At 37.7% G+C, this 25,441-nt stretch overlaps 7 protein-coding genes across 14 annotated transcripts; 4 read left to right on the forward strand and 3 right to left on the reverse strand.

Annotated features, from left to right (window-relative positions):
* Window positions 1-1,007: 1,007 nt before the first annotated feature.
* On the forward strand, window positions 1,008-2,243 carry LOC111198745 (succinate dehydrogenase [ubiquinone] iron-sulfur subunit 2, mitochondrial). Its single transcript, XM_022687875.2, has 2 exons — window positions 1,008-1,769; window positions 1,859-2,243. The coding sequence occupies exons 1-2, from the start codon at window positions 1,090-1,092 to the stop codon at window positions 2,022-2,024; spliced, it is 846 nt and encodes a 281-aa protein (XP_022543596.2). The 5' UTR covers window positions 1,008-1,089; the 3' UTR covers window positions 2,025-2,243.
* A 202-nt stretch (window positions 2,244-2,445) lies between these two features.
* On the forward strand, window positions 2,446-3,810 carry LOC106350878. Its single transcript, XM_022687877.2, has 2 exons — window positions 2,446-2,557; window positions 2,665-3,810. The coding sequence occupies exon 2, from the start codon at window positions 3,152-3,154 to the stop codon at window positions 3,662-3,664; it is 513 nt and encodes a 170-aa protein (XP_022543598.2). The 5' UTR covers window positions 2,446-2,557; window positions 2,665-3,151; the 3' UTR covers window positions 3,665-3,810.
* A 122-nt stretch (window positions 3,811-3,932) lies between these two features.
* Window positions 3,933-7,180, reverse strand: LOC111198746 (protein WVD2-like 7). The gene is made up of 5 exons (XM_048735380.1): window positions 6,835-7,180; window positions 4,758-5,263; window positions 4,603-4,662; window positions 4,464-4,509; window positions 3,933-4,366 (listed from the first exon to the last, which is right to left on the reverse strand). Exons 1-5 carry the CDS (start codon window positions 6,904-6,906, stop codon window positions 4,286-4,288), a joined length of 765 nt encoding a protein of 254 aa, XP_048591337.1. The 5' UTR covers window positions 6,907-7,180; the 3' UTR covers window positions 3,933-4,285.
* Window positions 7,181-8,129: 949 nt separating this feature from the next.
* LOC106352406 lies at window positions 8,130-9,649 on the reverse strand. Of its 4 annotated transcripts, none has more exons than XM_048735383.1 (4): window positions 9,444-9,649; window positions 9,260-9,367; window positions 8,594-8,658; window positions 8,130-8,445 (listed from the first exon to the last, which is right to left on the reverse strand). In XM_048735383.1, the coding sequence occupies exons 1-4, from the start codon at window positions 9,540-9,542 to the stop codon at window positions 8,403-8,405; spliced, it is 315 nt and encodes a 104-aa protein (XP_048591340.1). In that variant the 5' UTR covers window positions 9,543-9,649; the 3' UTR covers window positions 8,130-8,402. The 4 variants fall into 4 exon arrangements, with proteins under 4 accessions (XP_048591340.1, XP_048591341.1, XP_048591338.1 ...); XM_048735384.1 differs by having other exon boundaries at window positions 8,130-8,474; window positions 8,599-8,658; window positions 9,444-9,647; XM_048735381.1 differs by having other exon boundaries at window positions 8,130-8,474; window positions 9,444-9,647.
* A 717-nt stretch (window positions 9,650-10,366) lies between these two features.
* Window positions 10,367-12,505, forward strand: LOC106349259 (glycosyltransferase family 92 protein RCOM_0530710-like). The gene is made up of 2 exons (XM_013789197.3): window positions 10,367-10,770; window positions 10,827-12,505. The coding sequence occupies exons 1-2, from the start codon at window positions 10,641-10,643 to the stop codon at window positions 12,389-12,391; spliced, it is 1,695 nt and encodes a 564-aa protein (XP_013644651.2). The 5' UTR covers window positions 10,367-10,640; the 3' UTR covers window positions 12,392-12,505.
* A 3,450-nt stretch (window positions 12,506-15,955) lies between these two features.
* On the reverse strand, window positions 15,956-22,895 carry LOC111198748. Of its 2 annotated transcripts, XM_022687884.2 has the most exons (19): window positions 22,737-22,895; window positions 21,842-22,206; window positions 21,347-21,592; window positions 20,932-21,122; window positions 20,681-20,852; window positions 20,396-20,533; window positions 20,152-20,323; window positions 19,709-19,845; window positions 19,433-19,609; window positions 19,127-19,237; window positions 18,910-19,029; window positions 18,642-18,798; window positions 18,242-18,402; window positions 18,065-18,151; window positions 17,501-17,829; window positions 17,333-17,414; window positions 17,041-17,180; window positions 16,664-16,886; window positions 15,956-16,559 (listed from the first exon to the last, which is right to left on the reverse strand). In XM_022687884.2, the coding sequence occupies exons 2-19, from the start codon at window positions 22,160-22,162 to the stop codon at window positions 16,239-16,241; spliced, it is 3,285 nt and encodes a 1,094-aa protein (XP_022543605.2). In that variant the 5' UTR covers window positions 22,163-22,206; window positions 22,737-22,895; the 3' UTR covers window positions 15,956-16,238. The 2 variants fall into 2 exon arrangements, with proteins under 2 accessions (XP_022543605.2, XP_048591343.1); XM_048735386.1 differs by lacking the exon at window positions 22,737-22,895 and having other exon boundaries at window positions 21,347-21,644; window positions 21,842-22,192.
* Window positions 22,896-23,599: 704 nt separating this feature from the next.
* LOC106349266 (plant UBX domain-containing protein 1) lies at window positions 23,600-25,432 on the forward strand. 4 transcript variants are annotated; one of them, XM_013789207.3, is made up of 7 exons: window positions 23,600-23,782; window positions 23,941-24,040; window positions 24,141-24,209; window positions 24,289-24,356; window positions 24,441-24,570; window positions 24,645-24,749; window positions 25,110-25,432. In XM_013789207.3, the coding sequence occupies exons 1-7, from the start codon at window positions 23,681-23,683 to the stop codon at window positions 25,304-25,306; spliced, it is 771 nt and encodes a 256-aa protein (XP_013644661.1). In that variant the 5' UTR covers window positions 23,600-23,680; the 3' UTR covers window positions 25,307-25,432. The 4 variants fall into 4 exon arrangements, with proteins under 4 accessions (XP_013644661.1, XP_048591344.1, XP_013644660.1 ...); XM_048735387.1 differs by having other exon boundaries at window positions 23,947-24,040; XM_013789206.3 differs by having other exon boundaries at window positions 23,601-23,782; window positions 24,138-24,209.
* The last annotated feature ends 9 nt before the right edge of the window (window positions 25,433-25,441 follow it).

The following is a 25,441-nucleotide window of genomic DNA, read 5'->3' on the forward strand; positions in this document are numbered from 1 at the left end:
ACATCAAAGTCTTTAAATCTCTCCAAAAAACCTTAGAACTGATTCTTCCAAGTTGAGTATCTAAGTTGATTTTCAAATCAACAATAGTATCTTCCCCTTCATCCACAAGATCTATATTGATTCAAAATTTGTTAATTTCTTCAACAGTATAATTTGAGAACAAACATCGACAATATGGTGCATAGGAAAACTGGTAAAATCATGAGAGAATATGAGATTCCACAGGATCTGAATGAAATCTCCTTCAAAAATAATCTGAAATGGGAAGGGAAGCAAGTTGAAAGACAAAAAAAATTCTTGAAGGTGGATTGTTGTGAATAAGACCACATGATACATGCACAATTTTTGACTTACAACTAAATGTTTGGAAGGGGAACAGTTCTTCACACGAAATAGCCACGAAAAAAAAATTAATAAAAAAAAGAAATTAATAAAATTGAATGATCAAAGAAAATGAAAACTATTCATAAAACAAAATCAGAATCACAAAACGGAAGAAAATATATCATAATTTTCTAACCAAAAATGATGTGATTACAGATTCAGAAAGATGAAGCAACATATATAGTAGTCTTATGAAGTATTAAAATGAGCCAAGTAATGCAAGACTAAGACAAATCACTGAAAAATACACTTATGAATGTCTTATGTCATATAGTAATCATCTTACGAGGTAATTGCACTTTTGGCCTGAAAATGACATATAAAAAACTACACACAGTGTTCCTCTTTTCTAACCAAACGTAACGCACTCCTGCCTCCCGTGCTCCCCTTTTTCATTTATCCAATAAAACTAAGCCACGTCTCAGATAACACCTTCCTCGAGTCGAGCACGCGCCTTTGAAAATATCCAGTGGTGTGCTCGCCACGATCAACCTAAGTCGGTATCCAAAATGAACGGTCACAGTGCTTCGAAGCCTTACTTGTTCCAATGATCTACGGCTCTTCTACGTAGATGAAACTAAACCTCACATCTACAAATACGCACACGTCGGTAATCCCGTGTAATTTCTATTACAAATTTAATAATTTTCAGACATAATAATCAATCTTCATCGCTCCGTCTCTCACTATCTCTCACCGCGAAAAATGTCGACCGGTTTAATCGGAAGATTAGTTAGAACCAAACCGTCGCGATTAGCCACATCGGCGAGGTTAATCCCATCGCGATGCACAGCCTCCGTAACCGAACCGGAATCAAAATCTCCGTCAGGCGGCGGCGGCGGAAAAGCATCGAACTTCAAGACATTCCAGATCTACCGATGGAACCCCGACAACCCCAGCAAGCCCGAGCTCCAAGACTACAAGATCGATCTCAAAGACTGCGGCCCCATGGTTCTCGACGCCTTGATCAAAATCAAAAACGAGATGGATCCGTCTCTCACCTTCCGCCGCTCGTGCCGAGAAGGGATCTGCGGCTCGTGCGCGATGAACATCGACGGGTGCAACGGGCTCGCGTGTTTGACGAAGATCGAAGAAGGAGCCAAGGAGACGACGATCACTCCCTTGCCTCACATGTTCGTGATCAAGGATCTGGTGGTGGACATGACTAACTTTTATAATCAGTACAAGAGTATCGAGCCGTGGCTGAAGAGGAAGAATCCAGCTTCTGAGCCTGGGAAGGAGATTCTGCAGAGTAAGAAGGATAGGGCGAAGCTTGATGGGATGTATGAGTGTATTCTCTGTGCTTGTTGTAGCACTTCTTGTCCTAGTTACTGGTGGAACCCTGAGTCTTATCTTGGTCCTGCCGCTTTGCTACACGCCAACAGGTATGTGTGGATGATTCATAGTATATGTCTTGTTGTTAGCTGCGTTAGATAAAGTTTTGATCTTTGGATGTGTTTGTAACGTTGTGAAGGTGGATAAGCGACAGTCGTGATGAGTACACTAAGGAAAGGCTTGAGGCTATTGACGATGAGTTCAAGCTTTACCGTTGTCATACGATCTTGAACTGTGCTCGTGCGTGTCCTAAGGGTTTGAACCCGGGCAAGCAGATCGCGCACATCAAGCAACTTCAGCGTTGAAGTATTATTGTGCGGTCACAGTTAATGTTTGAAGCTAATAAATCTTCACGAAGTCTTTGATTTTGGATTTATTCTTGTATTTTGTTGTTGGCCGAATATTAGCACCTGTGAAAGAAACTATTTTGGCAAGTTTTCCAAAGTTGATGAGCTTTGTGGTTGAATCTTGCTGAAAAAAATAATCTCTCTTTTAAGTAATAAAACTGAAGAACTTAAATTTCATCTACTTATCATCTACTTTTTTGTGTTCCATCTGCATTGTCTTTTATAAAACATTACATGTACTTGTGTCGACACATGACCGCAACCGTGATAGATTAACATAGCTTATCCATAGAAAAGTTCACATCAGTAATATGGTGATTCAACATCCTTGGTGTATGATTGGCTGTATAAGTATAGCTGCAAGTACTGGCACAAATGAAGAAAGATGTCACCAACAAATCTAGCTCTGTTCTTTGTCTATTTGGTCATTATTGGCACAGCAACTGATGTTTCTCCAGTAACCAAACAGTTTCAGTTTCTTACTGTGAGAGGTACTATTATAGCTCCTAATACAAGTTTTAAAACCAAAGATAAGTTGAGGGAACTGAGAGAATGATCTTGTACTTGGTAGTTTAACATGAGATTTTTCGTTGTGCAGGATGCAACAACGATTGTGAAACATCTTGCTGTGACTGCAACATAGAGAAACAGCCTCCGGTTTGTGTCCAGTGTTGCCTGATTTGAGCTTTGTGTGTAAAATTTATATCTATCTGTTTGTTCACATTCCTTACTCATACTTGGCTTTAGCCCATTTCTTTATTTGGCAGAGCTCGATTTAGGTATTGATGACTTGTGCCAAGTATGAACTATAATATCAACAACCTCAAATCTTTTTAAAAATTCATCACTCTGTTATTGCCTTATCATTTCAAGATAAATGAATTGTCACAATAATTTAACATTTGCGTGTTTTTTAATCACAACAACTCATTAACTTGACCCACAAACTACTCTTTTGGATCTTTACGCTAAGACCTTTTTGAGTATATTCCTTCTTCCATTAAAGGCTCCTTGGCTTATATATCCTTCAAGGCTTATCTTCCAATTCAAAGTGCCTTCCCTTTTTCTTTCTTTCTTTCCTTAAAATGAGACGAGAAGGTCGGCAACATGGTATTGTCCGAACTTACCGGATTCTTCCACCGCCACCGCTTAATCCAAGGCTGGTCAACTCTGCAACTCCATCCACATCCTCAGCAGTTTTTACCAAATTGCCATCGAAACCGACCAGAGCTCACAGGAGAATATGGTATGGCCAGGTGCATTGGCTGAGATCAAACGACATGGCTTCTTCGACCAGCTACAAACTCCTGACTTGTCGGATCATTACCAGACCCGGACCGAGATCAGTTTTGGATCTTACCGGTTTATCTGATCTTAATGGTAATGGCGACGATTTTAAAGAAGACAAAGGAGGAGAAGCTGAAGATGAAATGACAAATAGAGAGAATGGACATAATAGCGACAAAGAAGTAGAAGATGGGTCTTGTGGCGGGTATGTTGATGGAAGCATGAGTTTTTACGATGTGGGGATGATGATGGAACATGTGTTAGATCACGATGACGATGAAGAAGAAGAAGATGGTTGGTGTTTGGTCTGAAAAAGAAGAAAGTAATGATTATGTCATGTCTCTCTCACGTGGATCAGCTTTTTTTTTTTTTTTCGCATATTCAAGTGAATGTAATTCGATTCTTTATGTAAAGTTAATCCCTTCTTCATCAACAAGAGCCAGTTTAAAGATAAAGATTCAGACCAAAAAGAGAAACTAAAGTTGTATTTTCATTACATAAGCAGGGCCGGTCTCGAGCATAGGCAAGGGAACCGACCGCTTAGGGCATCATATTTTAAGCGAAAAATTTTGTTGTATATAGGGCATAAATTTTTTTTTACATAAATAACAAAAGCATAAAATTTTAAATGAGCTTAGAGCATCAAGAAAATATTGAGAATGTTGGACCGACACTGTACATAAGTAGATAGAAATCAAAAGTACACTTAAACAAAAGAAGCTAGTTCTAGCGTTTCTTCTTCTTCTTCTTCCTAATGCACTCGGACTCTTTTAAACAGGTGATAAAAGGGTGTAATCGGTGCCATCTACGTGATTAAGTAGCTTGATCGAACTATGAACTCAATCTTTTTATTCTCCCATTTGCCATTTGGCAGACTTCTGTAGATCTGCTTCCTTCAAAGTTGTATTCTTTAATCTTCTTTGTCTTTATTATTATGATTCTCTTACATTTTTTGGCTTCAAACAAAGACACATAAACTGCTTCTTCTTTTGATTCTTCTTCTCTGTCTTTCTCTGCACCACACACACCATATAAATGAGAAACATCTCTTCTTTTTTAATTTAACCATGAGATTTCAATTGACAAGAATTAAAAAAAACAAAATCTTACCATGTTCTGATTCTGATCTCTAGTTTTAGCATTACCAATGAAACAGCTGGAGGTATAATAACAAATAATCAAAACCAGTTAAATAAAAACATCACCAAGAGAAGTAAGGAGGAAAGCACACACAAAGAGTGTGACTTACTTCAAGAAACTGAATTTCTGGCGTTGAACCCCTGAACTCTGAATCATCATCGGTCTTTCACTGCATTTGTATTAACATAAAAACAATCAGAAAAAGAGTAAAATAGTTTGCATATAAATCTGTTTTTACTTTTACATAAGAGAGAAACCACAAACCTTGTTTTATCTGATGAAGCAATCTCTATAGGTTTAGCAGGAGGGATTGTTTTCTCCAAAGACAATCTAAACACCGGTTTGTTCTTGGTTTTCACTTTCTCCTTTTCACCCACAGAACAATCCTCTTCTTCCTCTTGCTTCTTCTTCTTCTTCTTCTCTTCCAATGAATCATCCACAACAACAAGAACCTCCTCTTTGTTCCTTTCGAGTGTCTCTTCCTCTGGTAACAAACTCAACGGAGGCTGTGTCTCCAAAGTGTGAAGCAAGACTTCAGCAGGCGTGACCGTTGGTTGTTCTTCCGTTGCAGCTTTCTTGGCTTCGGCTATTCGCTTGTAGTGAGCTTCGAAGAAAGCTTTCTTCTGAGCAACGGAGCCAGGACGAGAGTACTTCTCGGCTTCTTCAACGTACTTCTTGTGTGAAAAAGTTGACCATTTGCCCCATTCGAGATTCTCTGACATGAACTTCCCAAAGGATATGGATTGGCTAAGTGCATGGATCGTGTTATCCTGCAAAAAATCAGAAAGATTAAAATTCCAAATTTGGAAACTTTCATTTTTTTTTTGGTTTCTTAAAGCATCTCCAAAAAAACTCTATAACTCCAAATATAGAGTTTTTTGCTCTCCAAAAAGGAACTTCAAAACTTCAAATTTGAAGTTTTGAAGAGTGAAACTCCAAATATAGAGTTTCACTTTTCAAAACTTCAAATTTGAAGTTTCATCTTTTTATTTGCATTTTGGTCCTTACAATTATACATCATATTTATAATTCTTAAATATTTTTTTGTTTATTGTTTTAATCCTTAAAACATTTATATCTCATAAATATTTCAAATTTGTTTTATAAATTTAAGTTTTACATATGAAATTAAATAAAAAGATTTTGAAACAAGATTTATAATATTTTAAAACTAGAATTAAACAACAAGAATATTACAAAAAAACATGATAAAAACTTATTAAAAAGATACATGAAGACATAATTATTACTCAAATTTAAATATTATAACAACACTAATAGTCTGGTAAATTTACTCCGGAACCTCCCAAATCTCTAAAATATTGTCTAAACAAATTTTGTGTAACCGAAGATGATTGTTGTTGTTGCTTTTGTCGCATTTTTCGTATGATTCTTTCTTGTTCAGATCGAATGTATTCACGAATATTAACATCATCGATAGAAGCTAAGTTTTTTAGCAATATTTTATTTTCCTATTTTACTTCTTTAAAAGCTAACTTTTTTGCTTCATTTTGCAGTCGTAATTGAATCATCTCATGACTTTTTTCCTGCTTGTTGTACTTTCGTTTAAAAGATCAAGGATTTTTTCGTTTGATGATATCAAACTATCAACAGCCATATTATGAGGATATTCGATTTCAAAAAATTTTGGCTCGTAATCTACAACTAAAAAATAAAGAGAATCATTTCTTACTTCGAAATGCACTAGTTGATCATATATGGGAGCATTATAGAAATAATTTTATGGAATAATGTAGTATTTACTTGCAGTTTAATATTTAATTATGTACTTTTATTTATAATTATATATTTTAGTGTAAGATTTTTTTAATTAATATTTCTGTAATATTTATATATGTGTACTAGTTATTTATAGAAATTTTATGAATTTATATCAACTATGACAAATATAAGGACCATAGTGTAAAATATAAATAATTTTGAAGTTAGGTTTGAAGTTTTATTTTGGAGAAGAACACATTAAAACTTCAAATATAGAGTTTTGGAAACTTCAAAATAGAGTTCCTTTTTGGAGATGCTCTTAAAGAGACTTTGTAACGGACAAATAACAGATTTGAACTTTTGATCAGACAACATAGCTTGGAGACTAGTTTGTTTTATGCAAGAAGAACAAAACTTTCTGTTCTGTTTTTCTTTTTTTTTGAAAATTCATAAAGTTCAAGAGAAGATATCATAAAGGTTGATTTTTTCCTCGTGGGGATTCACCAGAAATTTTATAAATATTTTCCTGGAAAATTTGTCGTTGCAATAAAAAAAAACAGAGGTTTTAAAAAAAAAACAGAGGAATCAATAAATCGAAGATTAAATAAAGAAAACAAACCTCATGAGAATCGGAACGGGTAATAGGAGCTGCGAAGGAATACGAATGAGCTAGAACTGCAGATTCTCCCATTTTTTCTATTAGCTTCAGATTAATCTTTCTATGAAGATGAAGAACAAAAACTAGAAGAAGCTTTTTCTTTATTATTATTTGTATGTGGATAGTGTTTTCTCGTCGTCAAAAAAACGTCTCTTGAAATTCAAAATTCGAAAGGGAAAATGTCTTTCTCTCTGTCGTTGAAAGGGAACTCAAGATTTTCTCTCGAACACATGAGGTGCGGAAGAATATGTTTAGATCCGGGTCCCACGAGCAAGGAGAGGATAAAATCAAAACATAAAAACAATTAATAATAATTTTAGTGTTTTCTGAGGATATGGATGAAAAATGGGATTCGAATTATAAACACTTGAATAAATTAATTATTGGGAAATTGCACCCTATATATATGAAAAAAACTTAAATACACTAACTAACTAAAATTCTCTCCTCTCTCCTACTTTCTCTTCCTATCTCTCTCTACTCTCTCTCCCAAAATCTAATTTTCATTTTTTTTGGTTATTTGGCAAATAAGCCCTAAATTATTTATTAGTTGGTCGTTGAATTGAAGTGGTTGAGAATTGAAGCGAAAGGAACGAAAGTAATACTTCTTTTTTCTTGTGAGAAAGGGAAAATAAAAACTGAGAAATTCCGTAAACTCGGTCTTCGCTGATTGCGAGTCTTTTATAAGTTTTGAATATTTTTATTTATCATGAAACGTTCTATTTTTAGATTTTAATTAATTAAGACATCAAAATGAAAAGCAAATCGATAAATGAAAATCAAATCGATGAAAATTGGGAAAATTTAAATCCATGATTTTCTATATATAATGAACGTTACTTAGAATATTTTGTATATCCTATCAGAAACTAATTTGCTACTAATATGAAATAGAGTATGAAACGTCTGATAGCTCAAAATATAAAACTAATTTGACATAAGAAACTTTTTGTGAACTTTTCTTTATAAGCGAGTAATAATATATGCAAGGAGACATGAAAACAAAAACAAAAAACGTTATTTTTTTAGTTTGTTTGACGTTTTACAAAATATTCGTGGTTTTATTAATCACACGTCTAGTGAGAGTGATTTTGCTTAAGAGCCCAATGTAGCCACGCCACTTTTGCTTAAGAGCCCAATGCAGCCACGCCACTCACGCTTGATAGTTACTACGGGCTGAATGTCTCGCACGAGCAAACACCTGGCAACATGTGATATGGAAGGCGACCAAATAATTACCATTTAAGAGATGTAGGTTTAGATGGGCAATTCTGTTAAGAGTTGAGACCCATGTGATTTTAAATTATAAGGACAGCGTTTAGAACTGTTTGTGTTCCGTAATTCTGAAACAAACAAGACAACAATATTACATGTTCATGCACTGCTGCACAAGAATGATTCTATTAAACACTTAGAAGAAAGTTTTAAAACACATTTGACATCATAATCATTTCCTTCTCGGAGGAGGAGGTTCACGGCTGAGACGATGCTTTTGGAGAGTCTTGATATAGTTTCTCATGAGACTAAACTTATTGCTCCCAAGCTCGTAGAAATAATCCCATGGATATATCCCTGTTCTATGCAAGTCATCAAACACTAACCTGATCCCTCAAACAAAGATTTATCACCAGCCTCATTCAGTTATAAGACAAAATAAAACAAAAGTTACCGTTTCTTTGACAGCTAAGTTATAACGAGCTAGCGGGGTGTTGTAAGTTACCTTACCCCATAGTTTCCCACCGGTTCTGCAGACATGATTCCTACATACCGCCTTCCAGATATCACCTGATTTGAAGGAAAAAACGAAACTGTTTAGGCCAAAGAAAACCCACCAAGACGTGCTGACGTAGTGTGAACAGTAAAGCTTAAAGAATGAAAGGGTTTTGTCAGCTTAGAATCTATGTCTGATTTTTCATAAAATTGAGTAGTAACCATAAGACAAAATAGACTCTTTGATAAGATACTTAAAGAGATTGCGGTTTCAATAAGAAGAACCGTCAATAAGAAGTGACAACTATTAGCCATAAGTAACGCCAAGAAACATCCACTGGAAGCAATATCATTACAGTGATTAAACTTATACTTAAAACATCATCATCTTTGTCCAAAACCCACCAAGGATCTATAAATGGTCAGCAAACTAGTAGTCAGACTCATAAAGTAGGGAAACAACAGCACAACATATTAGTTAACCGTAGCCTCAACTAGAATGGGCCTTCACCAGAATCCATATAAAACCAAGTACACGTTTGTGGTCATTAACAATAAGCCAAAAAAAACAAACAAAGCAGCATCCAATGCTAATGTAATTATCACACATTATTAAGACAAGATATCACAAGTCTATGTCCTAACATTAAAGATTTGATGCATAAAAAGATTTGACCTTGTCACCACCGATTGATCTGATTTTTCCATCAGCAGCTGGACTATTGACTCTCAGAAACTCTGAAGAGAATTTGAATTTGGTGCCATCTGCATATTCTACCTCAACCTATTGATATTCGAAACTATCAGTTTCCGGTTATCACTATTGAACTAAAAAAAACACTCAGCGAAACAGAGCTTACGTGTTTGGGAGATAGAATAGAGAATCCTGAGAGCTTCGGAACAGTAACATCGCTTGTGCCATGGATTCTCCGGCAAATCAATCTCGTAATCACAAACATGGAGAAGACGACTCTTGCTCCAACTATCTCTCACTCTGCTAAAAGCCTCAACCGTACTTGTTCGGCCCAATTAAAGGCCATTTGGGCTTAATTGTATCTAAATTTAAATGACTGCGTATAACAGAACTAAGTGGTTACTGGGACCCACTTATTCCATAAACACAGGTCCAGCTTTAGTCAAAGATAAAGATAAGAGAGTTGGAGTACTACCTAATAAACACTATCAGTATCAAGTCTCAGTCGGAAAAATCAAAACCAGAATAATTTCCTTTTTTAAAGTTAAAAAAGCTGTACAGATTTTATGAAATGAAAATATAATACGCAAGGTATATATTCGGATACAATTTGAAAGCTATTAAAATATTTTTTTCCACTGTTGATACGAAATAGTTATTCAAAAATATACTAATTAATAACTTTTTTTGGGCATGATACTAATTAATACTCCCTCTGTTTTTAATTATAAGTAGTTTTACTTAAAAGCATAAATATTTAGAAAGTTGTTATCTAAGAAAATATATCATTTAATCAATTAATTCAACCAATTATAAAAAGCTTAACATTATTTTATTGGTCACACAATATCTAATAAATGAAAAAGGTGCATTGAAATATGTAAACTACTTATATTGTGAAACAAACTATTTTTGCTAAAACTACCTACATTTAAAAACAGAGGGAGTAACTAATTAAGCAATTTGCGTATTAGTCACCTGACGGGAAGTATTTACAGAATTTGTCTGAAACTCAAACGTCAAAGAAAGTGAAGTAAAAGAAATACAAACCGTAGACGAAAGTAAATTCGTTTACTTAAAAAAGCAATTAAATTGTTCGGAGTTTTACTGAGTCGTCTTTTTTCTCGTTCTCCAAGTTTGTGTCTTCCCTTCATATTCTTCAGACAACATACCTTATTTTCGTTTTTTCTTAAATCAAAGAAATAAAAAGAAACAAAAATTCTATTCATCATTCTCCTGGGCCTGACAAGAAGCGACCTTACTATTTATGTTCTCTGTTGCCGGAAAACAAAAAGAAACATAGAACAGAGTTTCTTCTACAATTACGTAACGGCCAGCGCCGGCGATAACAGCGGCGTAGGAGATGAAAATTCGTAGGAAGCTCGGTGGTGTATGCGGGAGCGACGTCGTTGTCTCGTGGAGGTTGTTTTTCTGGTTCGTCGTGCTGTTTGTCTTCTCCTTCGTCCTCTTCTCCACCATGTTCGTCTTCAAAGGTATATTTATTATTTGAACATTTCTTTTTATCAGAAACTGAAATTAAATATCGCAGGGAAGTTTCGTCCCGTGGTACGTTCGGTGCGAAGCTTCTCAACGGCCAGAGCGGTTATGGGAGACTCTGCAACGCTGTCTCCCGCGGTTTCGATTCGCGAAGCGGTGAAACTACCTGAGCAGACACTTGTTTTCCTAAAATACCCTCCGTCTCTTCGGTTATTTACCAAAGACGATCTCATTTGCGTTTTCTCTTCCGGCGACGATTCCCCGAAGCTAAGGAAGGAGAAACCGGAGGCCGTGGACAGCGACAAATTCGGCGGCCAGATCGTACGGTGTCCTGAAACGCCACCTGGCTACACCGTGTCGCTTGCCATCTCGAGATGGACGATGGATGATCACCTTGCCGCTGGTCCCACTCACCAGTGGGATTGGCTGGTTTACGACGCCGTCATCGACCACGATAACTCCACGGTGGTTTTCGTCAAGGGACTTAATCTAAAGCCGGGGAAAGTTGCTGACGTGTCGAGGTACGAGTGCGTGTACGGCTGGGATTTCGCGAAACACAATCGGTTAATAAGATCAGACGTGATCTCTGCGGCGCAGGAGATCGTACGGTGTAGAACACCGTTAACAGTGTTAAACGGCCCAAAATCAGCCCATGGGCCGGTTAAAGTTTCGGTTCGAATCAAAGGAGGAACCGGTATGCTCCCATCGATCGCTCAACCGGATCGGATCGTTCACCCACCGCGACGGAAACCGTTCGAGATGTGCGTTTGCACCATGACGCGAAACGCAGCCGCGGTTCTGAGAGAGTGGGTGATGTACCACGCCGGAATCGGCGTTCAGCGGTGGTTTATCTACGATAACAACAGCGACGACGACATAATCGCTGAGATCAAGGATCTCGAGCGACGCGGTTACAACGTCTCACGACATTTCTGGCCGTGGATCAAAACTCAGGAAGCCGGATTCTCGAATTGCGCGATCCGCGCGAGGAACGATTGCGATTGGATCGCGTTCATCGACGTCGATGAGTTCTACTACATCCGCTCCGGTGAAAGCCTAACAAGCATCATCAGAAACTACACTGCCTCCGCCGAGATCGGAGAAATCAGAACGCCGTGCCACAGCTTCGGACCGTCGGGGTTGAGAAATCGTCCTCGAGGTGGAGTCACGGAGGGATACACTTGCCGTGTGATTTTACCGGAGAGGCACAAGAGCATACTCAAGCCGGAATCGATGAACGCGACGCTGATCAACGTGGTGCATCATTTTCATCTGAAAGATGGATTCACGTTTGCTGACGTGGATAAGGAGGTTATGGTAATTAATCACTATAAATATCAGGTGTGGGAAGTTTTCAAGGAGAAGTTTTATAGGAGAGTCGCGACTTACGTGGCGGATTGGCAAAACGATGAGAATGTCGGGTCGAGAGATCGGGCGCCCGGTTTGGGAACCCGACCCGTTGAGCCGCCTGATTGGCCTGAGAGATTTTGCGAGGTTAATGATACGGGGCTTAGAGATCAGGTGTTAGAGAAATTTAAAGACAATAAATTACAACGTTTGATATGGGAAAAGGAGGAAGACGAAGGCTCACGACGGGCCCATAATAGGATAGATTGAAAGATTAAACATCAGCTTAGTAAAGCTCATTGGTCATCATTTTTGGAAACTTTTTTTTTCTGTAACTAACTTTTTGTGGAAGATATATGAGACAATGCCAGATTTTTTTTTCTCTGTAATTTTTGTAAAATAAAGAACTTCCAAAAGTAAATTGTAGTAGTAAAATAAAGGACTTCCGAAAATTTCTAAAACATGAAACTCTGCTTTGTGATTTTGCATAGGTAGAGATTTAATTACACAACACCTGTAACAGGGAAGATAAATCCAATCTAGAAACCCACCGAGGGTTCGAAGGTTGGTGAATCAAAGCCCATGAGAAGATCACTGAGGAAGAAGGATCATCTCTAGAACAAGGATTTCAATGGTGATGATGTATGAAAGTGATGATGTGATGATAACGATGGATAGAGAGAGAATAAGAGATAAAGATAATGTTTTGATTATTTGATTGATTGATTCCCAAAATGGGTAAACTCTTACATATAAGTGTTTGTACTAAACCAGATAGATAAACCAAAATGCATAAATGAAATTACTAAACCGATATTACCTAAACCGGATTTATAATTGATAATCTGTCACAACACCATACACCACGTAGTTGTCTTTCTATGGTGAATTTTTGGTATTGAGTTGTTCAAGGTTTGGGTCAACATCAATCCAAGTTTCTGTTCCCTAACTTCCTATGCAAGAAAACCCTAATCAAAGGCTAAGAAGCAGAACAGAGGAACGGACTATCAAGATAGGTTGCAGAGAGAGGATATTTCGAAATTACTTGCATCTTCAAAAAGTGTTATTTCCTTTAGACCTATTATTCGTTTGCGTTTCTTCTTGAAATCTATAGTCTTTGACATTAAACATCCGAAAAATCTATTTTGTACATTTGATGATTACATCTTCTCTTATGTTACTAATTTGGTTACAGATGCTTGTTGTAGACTGATAAAATAAGCGATCAGAGTCATTATTCCACTAATGACACATTTAAGGTTTTAAAACAAAGTTTGACTTGTTAAAAAAACTTTTGTTTTGACAAATAGTATATCATTACTGGCACCTGTACATCGAATGTCGTCATGATGGCAACGTAAACTTTGACACTGATCTAACAAGAGTTTGGGTCGTTTGGATTAGGGCCATTTCATATAATGTTTACTTATTTTACGGTTAAAAAAAATCTAAAATCTTCACACAATAAGTTCTATATAAACCAACTTTCAAGAACTCATTTTCACAACAAAAAAAAACATTCGAGTCTTACCTCAAATTCAAGCTCAGCTAATACAAGCATCGAACAAACATGATGAGAAAGATCTTTGTTCAGATCACTGTGGCTTGCCTTCTGTTGGCCATGATTGCTATGGTCTCGGCCCAGGATCACGATGATCATGACCACCACGAAGGCGATGGCCACGATGACCACGACCACCACGCACCTGGTTCTTCCTCCAACAAAACAAACTCCGCCGTCATTGTTGCCGCAGATATGTTTACCGGCTTGGTTGCGTCCACCGTGGCCCTGGTCGTTTGTTTCATCTACTGAGATCGTAACTCTTTATCTCGGTTTCTAATGTTTGTGTGTTGTGAATCCTTCTTTTCATCTTCTTTTGTTGTTTGTCACACTTGTCGCCCTTCTCTAAAATTTGCTCAATCTTTCCTTTCTGTTGAAAGTATTATAATAAAAAAAATTCCTTTGTGTTGAAAGTATTATAATTAAAAAATGTCTGGTGACATTTACGTTCGTAAAAAAAAAAGATGGTTCTGGAACGTGAAATAAGAGAAGAAAAGCTAATTTTGTGACATATATACTTGAACAAGAGCCGAATAGAAGTAAAAGTGCTGCAGCTGTTACGCGAATGTTATGATTAAAACTTCAGATTACTTTAACTTGAAAACGTAACTATAAGCAACACAAACAAACTGATACACAATTGGGCCTGGTCGTAATGAGAGTAACAAACAAAAACAAAGTGACTGGGAATAGCTAGCAATCCGTGCGAAACAAAGTTTTGCAAGAGCTCGCCATAATGAAGTTGACCTTATAATTCACAGCAGATAACATATCGAACGACCCTAAATGCAAATCCATGCCTCACATAAATAGTTCATATGTTTTGTATTACAATAAGCATGGTCTATATAGCAAAATATGGATACACTACATTTGTTGAGATTTGATCCAAAGTGCACGTAGAGAATGTTGTGATAATGGCAACACAAGCGACAAATTATTAATTTGGGAACTGACCCGATAGAACTGCGTCGTTGTGTATACTCTTATCAAACTATTGAAATCCAGTCTGTTCATATCTGTATATATAAACTATGCAGGATATATTTATTTCGTAAATTATTATTGTTTAAAAAAACTCTTAAGACTAGCACGTACTTATTCATATCTTCAGGGATGTTAGTAGAGATGTCATTTTAGAAAGATATTAGAAGCTCTTTTTTTTTAAGTCATCCTTGATTAATATTGAAATAACCATGCATTACACAAAGCCGGCAAAGAAACAAAGCCTTTCCGGAGCCATAAGCCGACGAGGTAAAACAACACTCTTCGGAGTCAAAAGTAAAACAACAATAAAGAACATAACTTATGCTAAAACAAGGAAAGGATAAATCACTACAGGAAAGGAGAGCACCACCTTACATTCAAAGACGGGCATACCTAACAAGAACACATCCACAAATAACACCAGAGGAGAAGAACATCGAAGTAGACGGGACGCATACGAGCATCACCAACGCATAAACAGATATTAGAAGCTACTAAAGTATATTTTTATGGGAAACCGGAATTGTTTTTTTTTCTGGTAAAAGAAACTGGAATATTTGTTTAATGACAGAAACATCTTGGACTTTTATTTTCTTGTCTTATCTTTAAACTGTTTCTGTATTTTTCTATCAAAAAAATCTTTTGGATAATTTGATCGAGATAGCCTTTGACTTCCCCATCAGTGCCCGCTACCATGAACTATATGAATCGCTTTCAAAACTTCCAAAAATATTTCCCAATAAGCAATAGACGACCCTTTCATTTCCAAAACAAAGTTGACATTTATTTTCTTCATTTAAACAAACGTGAAAGCAAAATCTAACCAAGAATCTCTTTATTGATCAAGCCGGCAAACAGAATGATAGGATATCTTTGTTCTATATAAACAATCCACTCTCCAAGAATCTCTCTATATAAACAAACCACTCTCCATCAATCTAATTCTACAGCACCAAAAAAAAAACAAATACAAAACGATGAAGAATATCTTTGTTCAGATGACTTTGGCTTGTCTTGTGTTAGCATTGATGATTGCCATGGTCTCGGCTCAATACGACTACGACAGCGCAAAGACTCCAAACTCTGCCGTCACTGTTGCCACTGATATCTTTATCAGCTTGGCCATAGCCGCTGTGGCTCTGCTGGCCAGTTTCATCTACCGAGTTCTGTAACTCGTTACTTTTGTTGTTTGTGTTTTTCATTCTTTTGATTGTTTTCCTTGTGTCGTAATGTGATTATACTTAATGAATCTGTTACTGTTTTGGACTTTTAATGAAAAACAGACATGTCAAGTCGTTTATTGACAACTAGATGTAATTTTTTTCAAAATTCATGAACCTGGATTTGAGTCAAAACACATTAAGCGATACAAACACAACAACACGTGAAATAAAAACGTTACAAACTCAACGAACACACAATACTCTTCTTGGAGAAGTTTGAAACCGCAACAAAACTTTCCCGGCTTAAAAATCCCTACGCAACCCACCTGGCCTTTAGGGGTTGGGTCGCTGTTTTGGATCAGTGAAGACCCGAGGGCTGAATTTTTCTATAATTCAACTGCAAAGCTCAGTTTCTGTGTATCCTGCTTTTGGTACGGAAACGAAGGTCGTTTTTGTTCACCTGTGAGATCTTAAGAGTCAAGGAGATGTAGCCTAACGCAGCAATGGCGTAGAACACTTTGTATGGAGCCAAGTCTAGTCCAGAGAAGAAGCAGCAGTAGCCGGCAAGGAAATACATGTGATGGGGACCGAGTTGGTGTCCCAAGAGGGATGGGAAAGAGCGTAGGATGCTTGACTCTGGTCTCGAGTTCAGTACTCCGTGGAAGATAACGCCAACACATAGAGCCGAGTCAGCAAACCATGGGAAACTTTGTCCCGTTCCAATCCTCTACAAAGATAGATGCCATTAGAACCACTTTCACTAGTTTAATTAGAGTCAATAAGCTTCCGAATCTAATAATTATGTACTAAGAACGTGGAAGGAGTGAGTACCTGGAACCAAGCGGCAAGAGAGGGCACAAACATCAAAGCAGCAAGGAGATGCAATATTAGTAAGCCGTGCCTGTGGTTGAAGATGTCTGCTTGGGTCTCCACAAATGATTTTTCAGACAAGTCTACTGATAAAGATTCCTGTCTGCTTGAAGGATGTCGAGTCTTACGCTCAGCTTCATTTTTCTGATCGACTGACTCCTTTCTCTTCGATGCCATCATAATACTTTCATGAAACAAAAGATGAAAACGACCATCAGCTACTCTTTCCTCTCATTGACTTGAGGTTCTTTGCAGGTAAAATCATTATCGTTTGCGTAATTTTGTAGGATCTTCATATCTCACATAACAAGAGTTGACAAGACAGAAAGTTTGCTTACCAGCACATTGAGTTATGGCAGCAAAGGGCATGAGAGGCGAGGAGTACAAAAAGACCCAACGCCGGATGAACAAAGGTCACCAAGGTAACCGCGGCTAGTGTCATTACGATTGTGGTGTTGAGCTTTAGAATGCGGATTGCCTGCATGAAGAAACAGAATCTCACTTACTCAGCCGATAGAAGATACTAAATGGAAATGTTTTTCATGTTAAGCAATGAGTCGTAGAGATTTGAATCCTAGCATGCAGTTATGATTATGGCTTTAGGTTAATGATAGAAGCGAAAAAGCAAACCTTTAAACAGACGAAACTGGAAGCAAGTATAGAGAACCAACGAAGAAAAGCAAAAGAATAGTTTCTTTCCAAAGCTTGGCACCTTCATTGACACTTATCCAGTTACTTCTTAACAGAGTTGAGTAGTTTTACATCAAACCAAATATATGATGAAAGCCAAGCACTTACCTAGATTTAACAGTGGTGTGGACGAGGGCCAACGCTTGTAAGACAAATTTGGAGACAATAATTAACACACTGATGAAGGCATTGGCCAACAAATGACAAATCAACGAGACCATTGTGAAGCTTGTGAGGGGAGGAATTGGTTGAGCCATTACGAAGGAGAAGAACAACGAACTCAGAAGAGGGATCGCAGCTAGAATCAGAAATGGGGATGGCATTTCCAAGTTGTACTCTACAGCAGAGAGCAACGGTGGCACAGATAAATTCTGATCCCACTGATTAGCTTGCCGCATAAGAGCATACAATATAACGGCAAACGAGAAGCCAACTATCTGCAATATCACATGTTGTGAAGAAAGGTTCAATAACTCGTAAATCATAGAGCTACCTCGTATCCAAAAAAACAAAAGGTTATCCAGTTTAGAGAGGTAAGTCTTGCGGAGAGATAAGCCCATGAATACACTCACACACACGTGCATAGTGATAGTACTATGCAGCAAGCTATTATAACATGCATGATTAATATACTGTGAATGCATATATCTGATGCCTTAGATGTAAAGCTACCTGAGGACCATATAGAAGTACAAATCTGCTGGACATGGCAGGAGCAGAGACATGAACGCTTGCAGTGTATGAGCAATGAGGGTCAACCTGCAGAAGGCCCAGGAAATAGAAAGAACGTTTGAGTTGTATGTTTCAGTAAGGATAACAGACATTCGCTTTGTGCAAGAGACTTCTGACCAGTAGCATAACAGTAGTTTTCTCAGGACTCTGAGAACTCCAAAGAGCTGGTGAAGAATCAATAGTTATTGTCTCACTGTAGAGATTTGGAAACACATGAAGTCCAGAAGCAGAATCCCAGGCAAGGGCCACAGGTGGGAAGCAACGCAATTTGCAAAGCTCTGAAAAATGAACAATGTCTGCTGAGAAAATAGTTAAAAAGAGCTAACAAAGATCATATTTCTAATAAGAAAGGTGGATGTCATTAGTGATAAATTTACAAACTGAAGACTAATGCATTAATCGAACAGAACTGGAAATCACGGAAGAGGGTGCTGAGATGATTAACAGCCAAAACTATGATCGAGTAACTACCAAAAGAAAGATCTCTTGGATTGAAGAGAGGGATTTGAATTCTTACTATCCTTGTCCAAGTCTCCTGTCTCGCCATCTGGTAGACCAGAAGTTTTAATTCCACATCCAGCAGTTTTCAGGGACAGTGTTACAGGCAATAGACCTAAGCTGATAGCAAACGATAGATTGTAAGCTAAAGGATGGTCCTCCTTCAGAAATATTTCCTGCAGAAAATTTGTCCACAGCTGAAATCAGTTAACCAACTGTTTCCCTAGCGTAATTTCAAAATACTGAAGATTCAAAGGAAGAGTGTGGCCACTTTTAAGAATGACAACCTTTGCCCAGTAAGTGGATAAGAGCATTGATTGAGATGAGACCTCCATGGCCCCTTCATTAGGGTTAAAGAACTGCCCCACTGCCATAGAAACCGCCACAGGTGGTCTACCCGATACTGCCTGTGGGATAGAAGATCTCATTTTAGTTACACGCTTATATTCATCTGAAAACTGCTAAAATTTGAAAGAAAGTAAAGGTATAGATGTGAGTAATTACTTCGCGAGGCGCAACTGAGATAGTCAAGAATCTGAATCCGTGCATGTCTTCAGGCTCTAGCTTCAGCACTGCAGATGGGGGAGCTTGCTCGGTTTGACTCCCTGGCTCCGACTAACAAACATATACATGACGGAAGAACTAGTTAATAAAAATGCTAATCTGGTGCATTTTTTACTCTGAAAATGTGAGGACAATGTGTGCATAGGAAAAAAATGTCGAGCGTGTGCTACTGGAAAAAAAAATCCATCATTGTTGTAACTGATCCTATAAAATTACTCTGGCATATGAGAAATATAGTAACATCACCTGTTTTGGTGCAGGGCCTGCTGGAATGAGAACCATCTTTGACGTAACTTCGACAACCCTTTCACAAACAGGTAAATTTGAATTTGATTTCTCCTTCTCAGGCCATAGATGGAGTCTTACTCCAGAACAAGGCGCCAGATTTGTAACAAAGATAAAGTGGTTCTTTCCATTTGATCCCTATAGTACAGAAGATATGTCATGGGATATTAATACAGACATCTTAAGCGATATACAAGTCTATAATAGCATCACTAACTGAATTCTATCTGCACAGACCAACAATTCTATGTCCAACCAACGCCTTCTCCCGTCCATTGCCAAAATTGTAACAGTACTTGTTTGTATGTAAAGATCCCTATCGAGAGCATCATCCCTCCAATCCATGGGACATGACGAAGTTTGTGATTCAGAGCCTGCAAAGATAGACAGCACAATATTATGGTCATGCAAAAGAATAACATGTCGGCCCAAGACATATCACCTAGTGAAATTGTTCTCATAATTACAAATTGCCTCAAAAATTGGTACACTAATAAGATACCTCCAGCTTTGTCTATGTGTAATTGTGTTACTTGACAATGTAATTTGATAGAGGCTAATAGCCTTCAAGACCAGACAAGCTTATAACTTCAATGCAAAGTCTAACTCCTTTCTTTGAGAACTTCTGTTTTGAGAAACCAAGATATGCATATGTTTAGGGAAGAGATGGTATTAAATACCCTTTGAGGCTAACATGGGCAACCCATTAGAAATTTTCATCGGCGTCACTCCATTGAAGCTTTGTGCTAATGCACTTTGAAGCATTCTGGTCAATATCCAAAGCCTCTTCTGAGTATCGGAAAATGGCTGACCAGTTTTTGAGTCAACCAAACTAAGAAGCGTATGTGAAACCTACATGAAATACGAATATTCAAATTCATTGAAAATGGCTTCCCGCTAACAAATTAGGCAACTTTTACCTACTTGAACAACCAGTTGATTACACCACAGAATAGCTTGATGTTCCATTGACAGCCAGACATTTTTCATGCTTGTACTACTTATCATAAATCCGTGACTTGCAGGGACAATGCCATCAAGTGACTCTAACTTTGATCGCACCTAAGACCAAAGGAAAAATCTTAAGCCTTAAGAAAGCAATCAAATCTCATCCCATAGGGACTAAAATACAATCAAAGAAAACACCAGGGCATAAAGAACGGAGGAAGCAACCGGCCAAAATCAAAACAGTTGTGGAAATTTTCAGACCTGATAATCATTGTAGCCACCAGCAATGGATACAACAACAACTCCAGAAAGTAATGGGTCAGCTACGTAACTTCCTCCAGGGGATGTTTGTACTTCATAACCTTTTTTCCATTCTTGGTTCACTCGAGCAAAGTAATGGCCCAAGGATGGCTGCAATGCCAGAGGAGGTGATCTGAATGAAATTAGATACATAAAACACCTAAACCATGTATTTTGACGAGTAAAACTTGTTAAGCATGAAGAGAACTTACTGGTGCGGACTTGAGAGTGTTAGAATGGTTTGCACAGCTGATTTCCGCAAACGAGGATGGACCGCAGCAGCTCTGGCAACAAAACCACCCATAGAGTGGCCAACCAATATTACACTACGAGGTAAGTTACTGGAGGCAGCAGCACCTTCTCTTTCTCTGGTATCATGAGATTCCTTATATTGATCTAAGATCTGAATAACAAAGACGATATGAATAAAAGATAAAGTCACTCGGAAACAAGAATTAAAGCAGTATGTTCTGTTATCTTAGAGAACTCTGCTTGAAACTTGTGAACAGAAGTTCCCACATGTGACAGCAAACTTACGCTCAGCAATCGACAGTCTAAACAACATGGTTCTATTTCCTAGTTAAGCATGTTATGAAAAGAATAAAAAGAAACTATCAAAAGTCCTACCCTGTGAATGGCGTATACGACATATTCAGTGTGCTCCTCAAGTATGCGACCATCCATTGCAGAATGTTCACCTTCAAGATCCACCGCAAACCAGTCTAGTCTGTTACTGTATTGACTAGACAAATCATATTCTACAGACTCTGTATCTGCTCCTTCCCCACGGAATAGAGAAGCTTCCTGGTAGAATGTGCGCTCAAATGGGCCTCCCTGGTATGCTCTATCAGATTCTGCTGCCACAGACCTGACCTGCACGAACAACATAAGAACCAAGGCAAATAAGGAGCCTGGTATATGAAACCTGGAGATAAATTCCCAACAAAAGTAAGAAATTTCAAATTACTCCGGAGTTCAGGAAACCACATGAAAAGCTGCTAGTTAAGGAACTCTCTTAACAATTTGTTTTTCTAATACCTAATCCTTTTATAGTTCTATAAAGATTAACATACATGATATGTTTTTAGTTACAAACACAAGAAAGAAAACGATTATACTTACCTGCTTGTAGCTACCGGCGTTGCCCGGAATGAAAAGAACTGGAACTCCGCTAAGTTTACTGATATGTTCCTTAAAATCAATCTTCCTCCATCCTTCATGATAAAGATAGAGTCCATATCTCCCAGGAGGAGTTGCACCGTCGGTAACAGAGATTGGAATGTAAGTAGGATACATGTAAGTCATAGTGCAACCATTCTTTATAGGTTTTAGCAGACCAAACAAAGCCGCAAGCCCAATCCATGCAGCTAAAACCACAACGCCAACTATCCTCAGCCTTGGTCGAACGCCTCGACTGCTCATAACAGATCTTACACCACGCATTTCAACCTCTGATATATATATGTGCTTGTAAGCATGCCAAGTCCCTTTCCAAAAAAATCACACAGCTATATTTAGATTAAGAAAGAAAAAAAAAACATTCAGAATCTTTCATAATAAGGAAAAAAATCATACAAAACTTGCAAGATTTGACTTCTTTTGGAAAATTCTTTTGACAGTGACTCTTATCAAAAACAAAGATAGGTACTAAAACGAGTATGCACTGACGCAGACAAGTGAAGAACCCATAAACAGTAAGTTTCAATGTGCAGTAGTAACATGAAAACAGAGCAAAAAAACAATAAAACATAATAATAAACACAGATAAAATGGGAATCAAATGAAACTATGCAATTACAAAAAATGAAGCTTAAAATAGTAATAACAAAATGTAGCAGAAGTGAAGAAGAGTAATAAATAACACATGGAGCCATCAAAGCGCATAAAAAGGGAATATTTTTACAGCAGGATCTCGCCTTTAATACAAAATCCGTGAGCTTGATTCAGTAATATAAAGCATTTTTTTGCTCAGAATCTGTGAGGGCCTGATTCGGAGATGATAAGTGAGAGAACTAACCGGGTCAAGAAGATGGTGATTGAAACTGCGAGATGTCCGGTGAAAAAGTGAACCGCCGGTTAAGATGGGATCGAAGTACGGTGCAACGGAGTTTAGATCTTTTCACTGAAATCGAGGAGAGCTAATAAAACGGAGATCCTACTGTAATCGGGTCCGGGTTCGGATAACTAATTACGAGTCGGGTTAAACGCTAATTAGTGGGCCGTATTTGGACAATGGGCCTAAGTTTACCAACTAATAATCGACGTATATATATTTACAGTTGACTCAAGAAATTACCAGTTATACAATCTACATCAACTATGAATAACGAGGTAAAGTAGCGACGAGTGAGAGAGGAAGCACGGTAGTATAATACTTGTTTAAATGTTTCTATACTTAGATTTTGCAGATTACGAAAAAAAGACTTACAAAAGATCTTTAACATGATAGGACAGTTCAATTAATGCAGTTAGACATAAATCTTATAAGACATGTTGTATTGTCGGTTGTCAAATCATCTATATAATTTTTTTCATAATTGTAATGTCATAATAAATTAGCGTTAAAAAAACCGAATGAGATAAAAGATTATCTACAAATAACAAAACTTAAAGGTTAAATTGAAATCTCATGAAAGAATATTCTGGTTAGACGTAGGACGGATCCGGATATCAGGGAAATTTAGGATATCCAGATTCGTAGTTTCTAGATATCCGTCTCGGATCCGTAAAATAATTTAAAATAATTTTTTTTTTAAATACTAATTTTTTTTAATATAATACATCAATTAAATATTTATATAAGAATTATAAATTTGAGTAAATAAAATAAAGTAAAATATTAGTGTGGTTTTACTAATAAACCCCTAAAAGCTATGACCCTCTCCTTTCCACAGAGATGGTTATTGTGTAGAGGCGGTGGCAAAACAAGTAAAGAATAATAAAGTCGAACCAACCGGTCTGATGTTCGTTGATGACCCAACGCTACTGACATCGAAGCGGAGACGACTCTCGATCAACGATTCCATGGAAGCTTCTTCTTCTTCTTCTTCATCATCTCAGGAGGTAATCTTCTCCCTCATTCACTATTAAGCTTCTTCTCCATTTCCTTCGCTAGCTCGATCTGTAACTGAATCTGTCCGCGTTTTCAAGCGTATCGGTTTCTTCTTCGCTAGGGTTGTATCGAATTGGAAGTTTTGATTGATTGATTTCGTAAAAAGCAGGGTAAGGTTGCTGGTGGTATACGAGAGAAATATGGGAGAGAGATTCGCGTTTTCGAGACTTCGAGCATTTCTCAGAGGCCAAGTCAAGCTTCTGTTGCTCGTAAGTTGACGGAGATGAGATGGATCTCTCTGATTCTTGCTTAGTCTTTCTATTGATTCCCTCTGGATTTGTGTGTTTTGTGATTTGGATTGGACAGAAGAGGAGTCTGATGAGTTCTACGAGCTCACACCCACAGATTACTACCGTCTTGTAGCATCTAAGAAAGAAGGTAATCTGATGAGTTTGTATTCTTGAATCTCTATCTTGGTTGTTTACTTAACTTGTGAAATTGCATTCTTCTGCAAAAGATAAATCTTTGAAGACAAGAAAGCTCCGTGAAGCAGAAGAAGCTGCTCGTCGAGCTAAGCTGACTAAGGTTCTTATTCACTATTTACCTTGTTTCCTGCTTTTGAAACTAGTGTTATCTCACTGAACGTTTTTGTTAATTGATTGTTACTAGGCTGTGATCCGGGTTCGTTTTCCTGATAACCACACATTGGAGGCGACATTTCATCCTTCAGAAAAGATACAGTGTTTGATTGATCTTGTTAAAAGAGCACTTGCGCAGCCGGATATTCCCTTCTACTTGTGTATCTTTCCACCCCTCGATTTCAAACTTTACAATAATAAGCGTAGAAGAAACCTGACAATGTACTTTTTGCAGACACAACTCCTCCCAAGAAGCAGCTCAAGGATTTCTCACAAGACTTCTACTCTGCTGGGTTCATTCCTGGAGCTATTGTCTACTTTGCAAACGAGCAACCAAAAGGTTAGTTTGTGTCACTACCTTCGCATGATGCTATAGAGTTCTTCTTATGTATGGGCCAACTTGTAATATGTATTTGCGTACAAGTGAGATTTGGGTAGGAAACCGAAAACTATCCAACTGGAATTTTTCGAAATAGCTTGCAAAGCTAGCATAGAATTAGGTCGACCAGAAGTTAAGGATTGCGATGAATACAATAATCTTAGAAGGTTGGTTAAGTTGGGTGTGTCTGATAGATTTTAAGTTGGTCTATTTATCTTCTTGTCCGAATTGAGCTTTATTTACTACTTGAATTGAAAAGAATGATGAGAAGAGAGCTTGAGCTCTGGACTTAACTTGTAAAAACACTAATGTTACTTGCAGATGATAGTGCAAGTTCAACACCTTATCTTAATGAAGAGATCTTGTCCCTGAAAGATGTAGAGGTCATGACCAAAGCAGAGGAACCGGTTGAGCCATCTTCAGAGCCAGCCGAGAGCGATACTGGTACTGTACCAGTTGACCAAGAGCCTAAACCCGCGGAGAAGAAGAGCTCAAAGCCTAAGTGGTTTAAAATGTGATTGAACATCAATCGTTTGATACAGAGGATGTTACCTTTGAATTGAAACGTGACAGTTAGTGTGACAGTAACAAAAATCTTATTGTGTCGGTTATGGCTTATATATACCGTATGGCTTGTTTGGATTTCCTCAGGC

Source organism: Brassica napus, chromosome A6, assembly GCF_020379485.1.
Source record: "Brassica napus cultivar Da-Ae chromosome A6, Da-Ae, whole genome shotgun sequence".
NCBI lineage: Eukaryota > Viridiplantae > Streptophyta > Magnoliopsida > Brassicales > Brassicaceae > Brassica > Brassica napus.

What these genes read in the sequence shown, in the direction of transcription:
- LOC106350878 (XM_022687877.2), top strand. Translation starts at nt 3,152, where the DNA reads ATGAGACGAGAAGGTCGGCAACATGGTATTGTCCGAACTTACCGGATT.
- LOC106352406 (XM_048735381.1), bottom strand. Translation starts at nt 9,542, where the DNA reads ATGTTTGTGATTACGAGATTGATTTGCCGGAGAATCCATGGCACAAGC. An exon ending in GATCAATCGGTGGTGACAAG is followed by an intron (nt 8,659 to 9,259) that starts GTCAAATCTTTT and finishes CCTTCAAATCAG; the next exon opens with GTGATATCTGGAAGGCGGTA. An exon ending in GTGGGAAACTATGGGGTAAG is followed by an intron (nt 8,475 to 8,593) that starts GTAACTTACAAC and finishes TTGAGGGATCAG; the next exon opens with GTTAGTGTTTGATGACTTGC.
- LOC111198748 (XM_022687884.2), bottom strand. Translation starts at nt 22,162, where the DNA reads ATGCGTGGTGTAAGATCTGTTATGAGCAGTCGAGGCGTTCGACCAAGG. An exon ending in CAGGCCCTGCACCAAAACAG is followed by an intron (nt 19,238 to 19,432) that starts GTGATGTTACTA and finishes TATGTTTGTTAG; the next exon opens with TCGGAGCCAGGGAGTCAAAC. An exon ending in TATCCACTTACTGGGCAAAG is followed by an intron (nt 18,799 to 18,909) that starts GTTGTCATTCTT and finishes AATTTTCTGCAG; the next exon opens with GAAATATTTCTGAAGGAGGA.
- LOC106349259 (XM_013789197.3), top strand. Translation starts at nt 10,641, where the DNA reads ATGAAAATTCGTAGGAAGCTCGGTGGTGTATGCGGGAGCGACGTCGTT. An exon ending in CACCATGTTCGTCTTCAAAG is followed by an intron (nt 10,771 to 10,826) that starts GTATATTTATTA and finishes TAAATATCGCAG; the next exon opens with GGAAGTTTCGTCCCGTGGTA.
- LOC106349266 (XM_013789206.3), top strand. Translation starts at nt 23,681, where the DNA reads ATGTTCGTTGATGACCCAACGCTACTGACATCGAAGCGGAGACGACTC. An exon ending in GTCGAGCTAAGCTGACTAAG is followed by an intron (nt 24,357 to 24,440) that starts GTTCTTATTCAC and finishes GATTGTTACTAG; the next exon opens with GCTGTGATCCGGGTTCGTTT. An exon ending in TGCAAACGAGCAACCAAAAG is followed by an intron (nt 24,750 to 25,109) that starts GTTAGTTTGTGT and finishes TGTTACTTGCAG; the next exon opens with ATGATAGTGCAAGTTCAACA.
- LOC111198745 (XM_022687875.2), top strand. Translation starts at nt 1,090, where the DNA reads ATGTCGACCGGTTTAATCGGAAGATTAGTTAGAACCAAACCGTCGCGA. An exon ending in GCTTTGCTACACGCCAACAG is followed by an intron (nt 1,770 to 1,858) that starts GTATGTGTGGAT and finishes AACGTTGTGAAG; the next exon opens with GTGGATAAGCGACAGTCGTG.
- LOC111198746 (XM_048735380.1), bottom strand. Translation starts at nt 6,906, where the DNA reads ATGGGAGAATCTGCAGTTCTAGCTCATTCGTATTCCTTCGCAGCTCCT. An exon ending in CCCGTTCCGATTCTCATGAG is followed by an intron (nt 5,264 to 6,834) that starts GTTTGTTTTCTT and finishes GATTTTTTGCAG; the next exon opens with GATAACACGATCCATGCACT. An exon ending in CAGAAATTCAGTTTCTTGAA is followed by an intron (nt 4,510 to 4,602) that starts GTAAGTCACACT and finishes TTATACCTCCAG; the next exon opens with CTGTTTCATTGGTAATGCTA.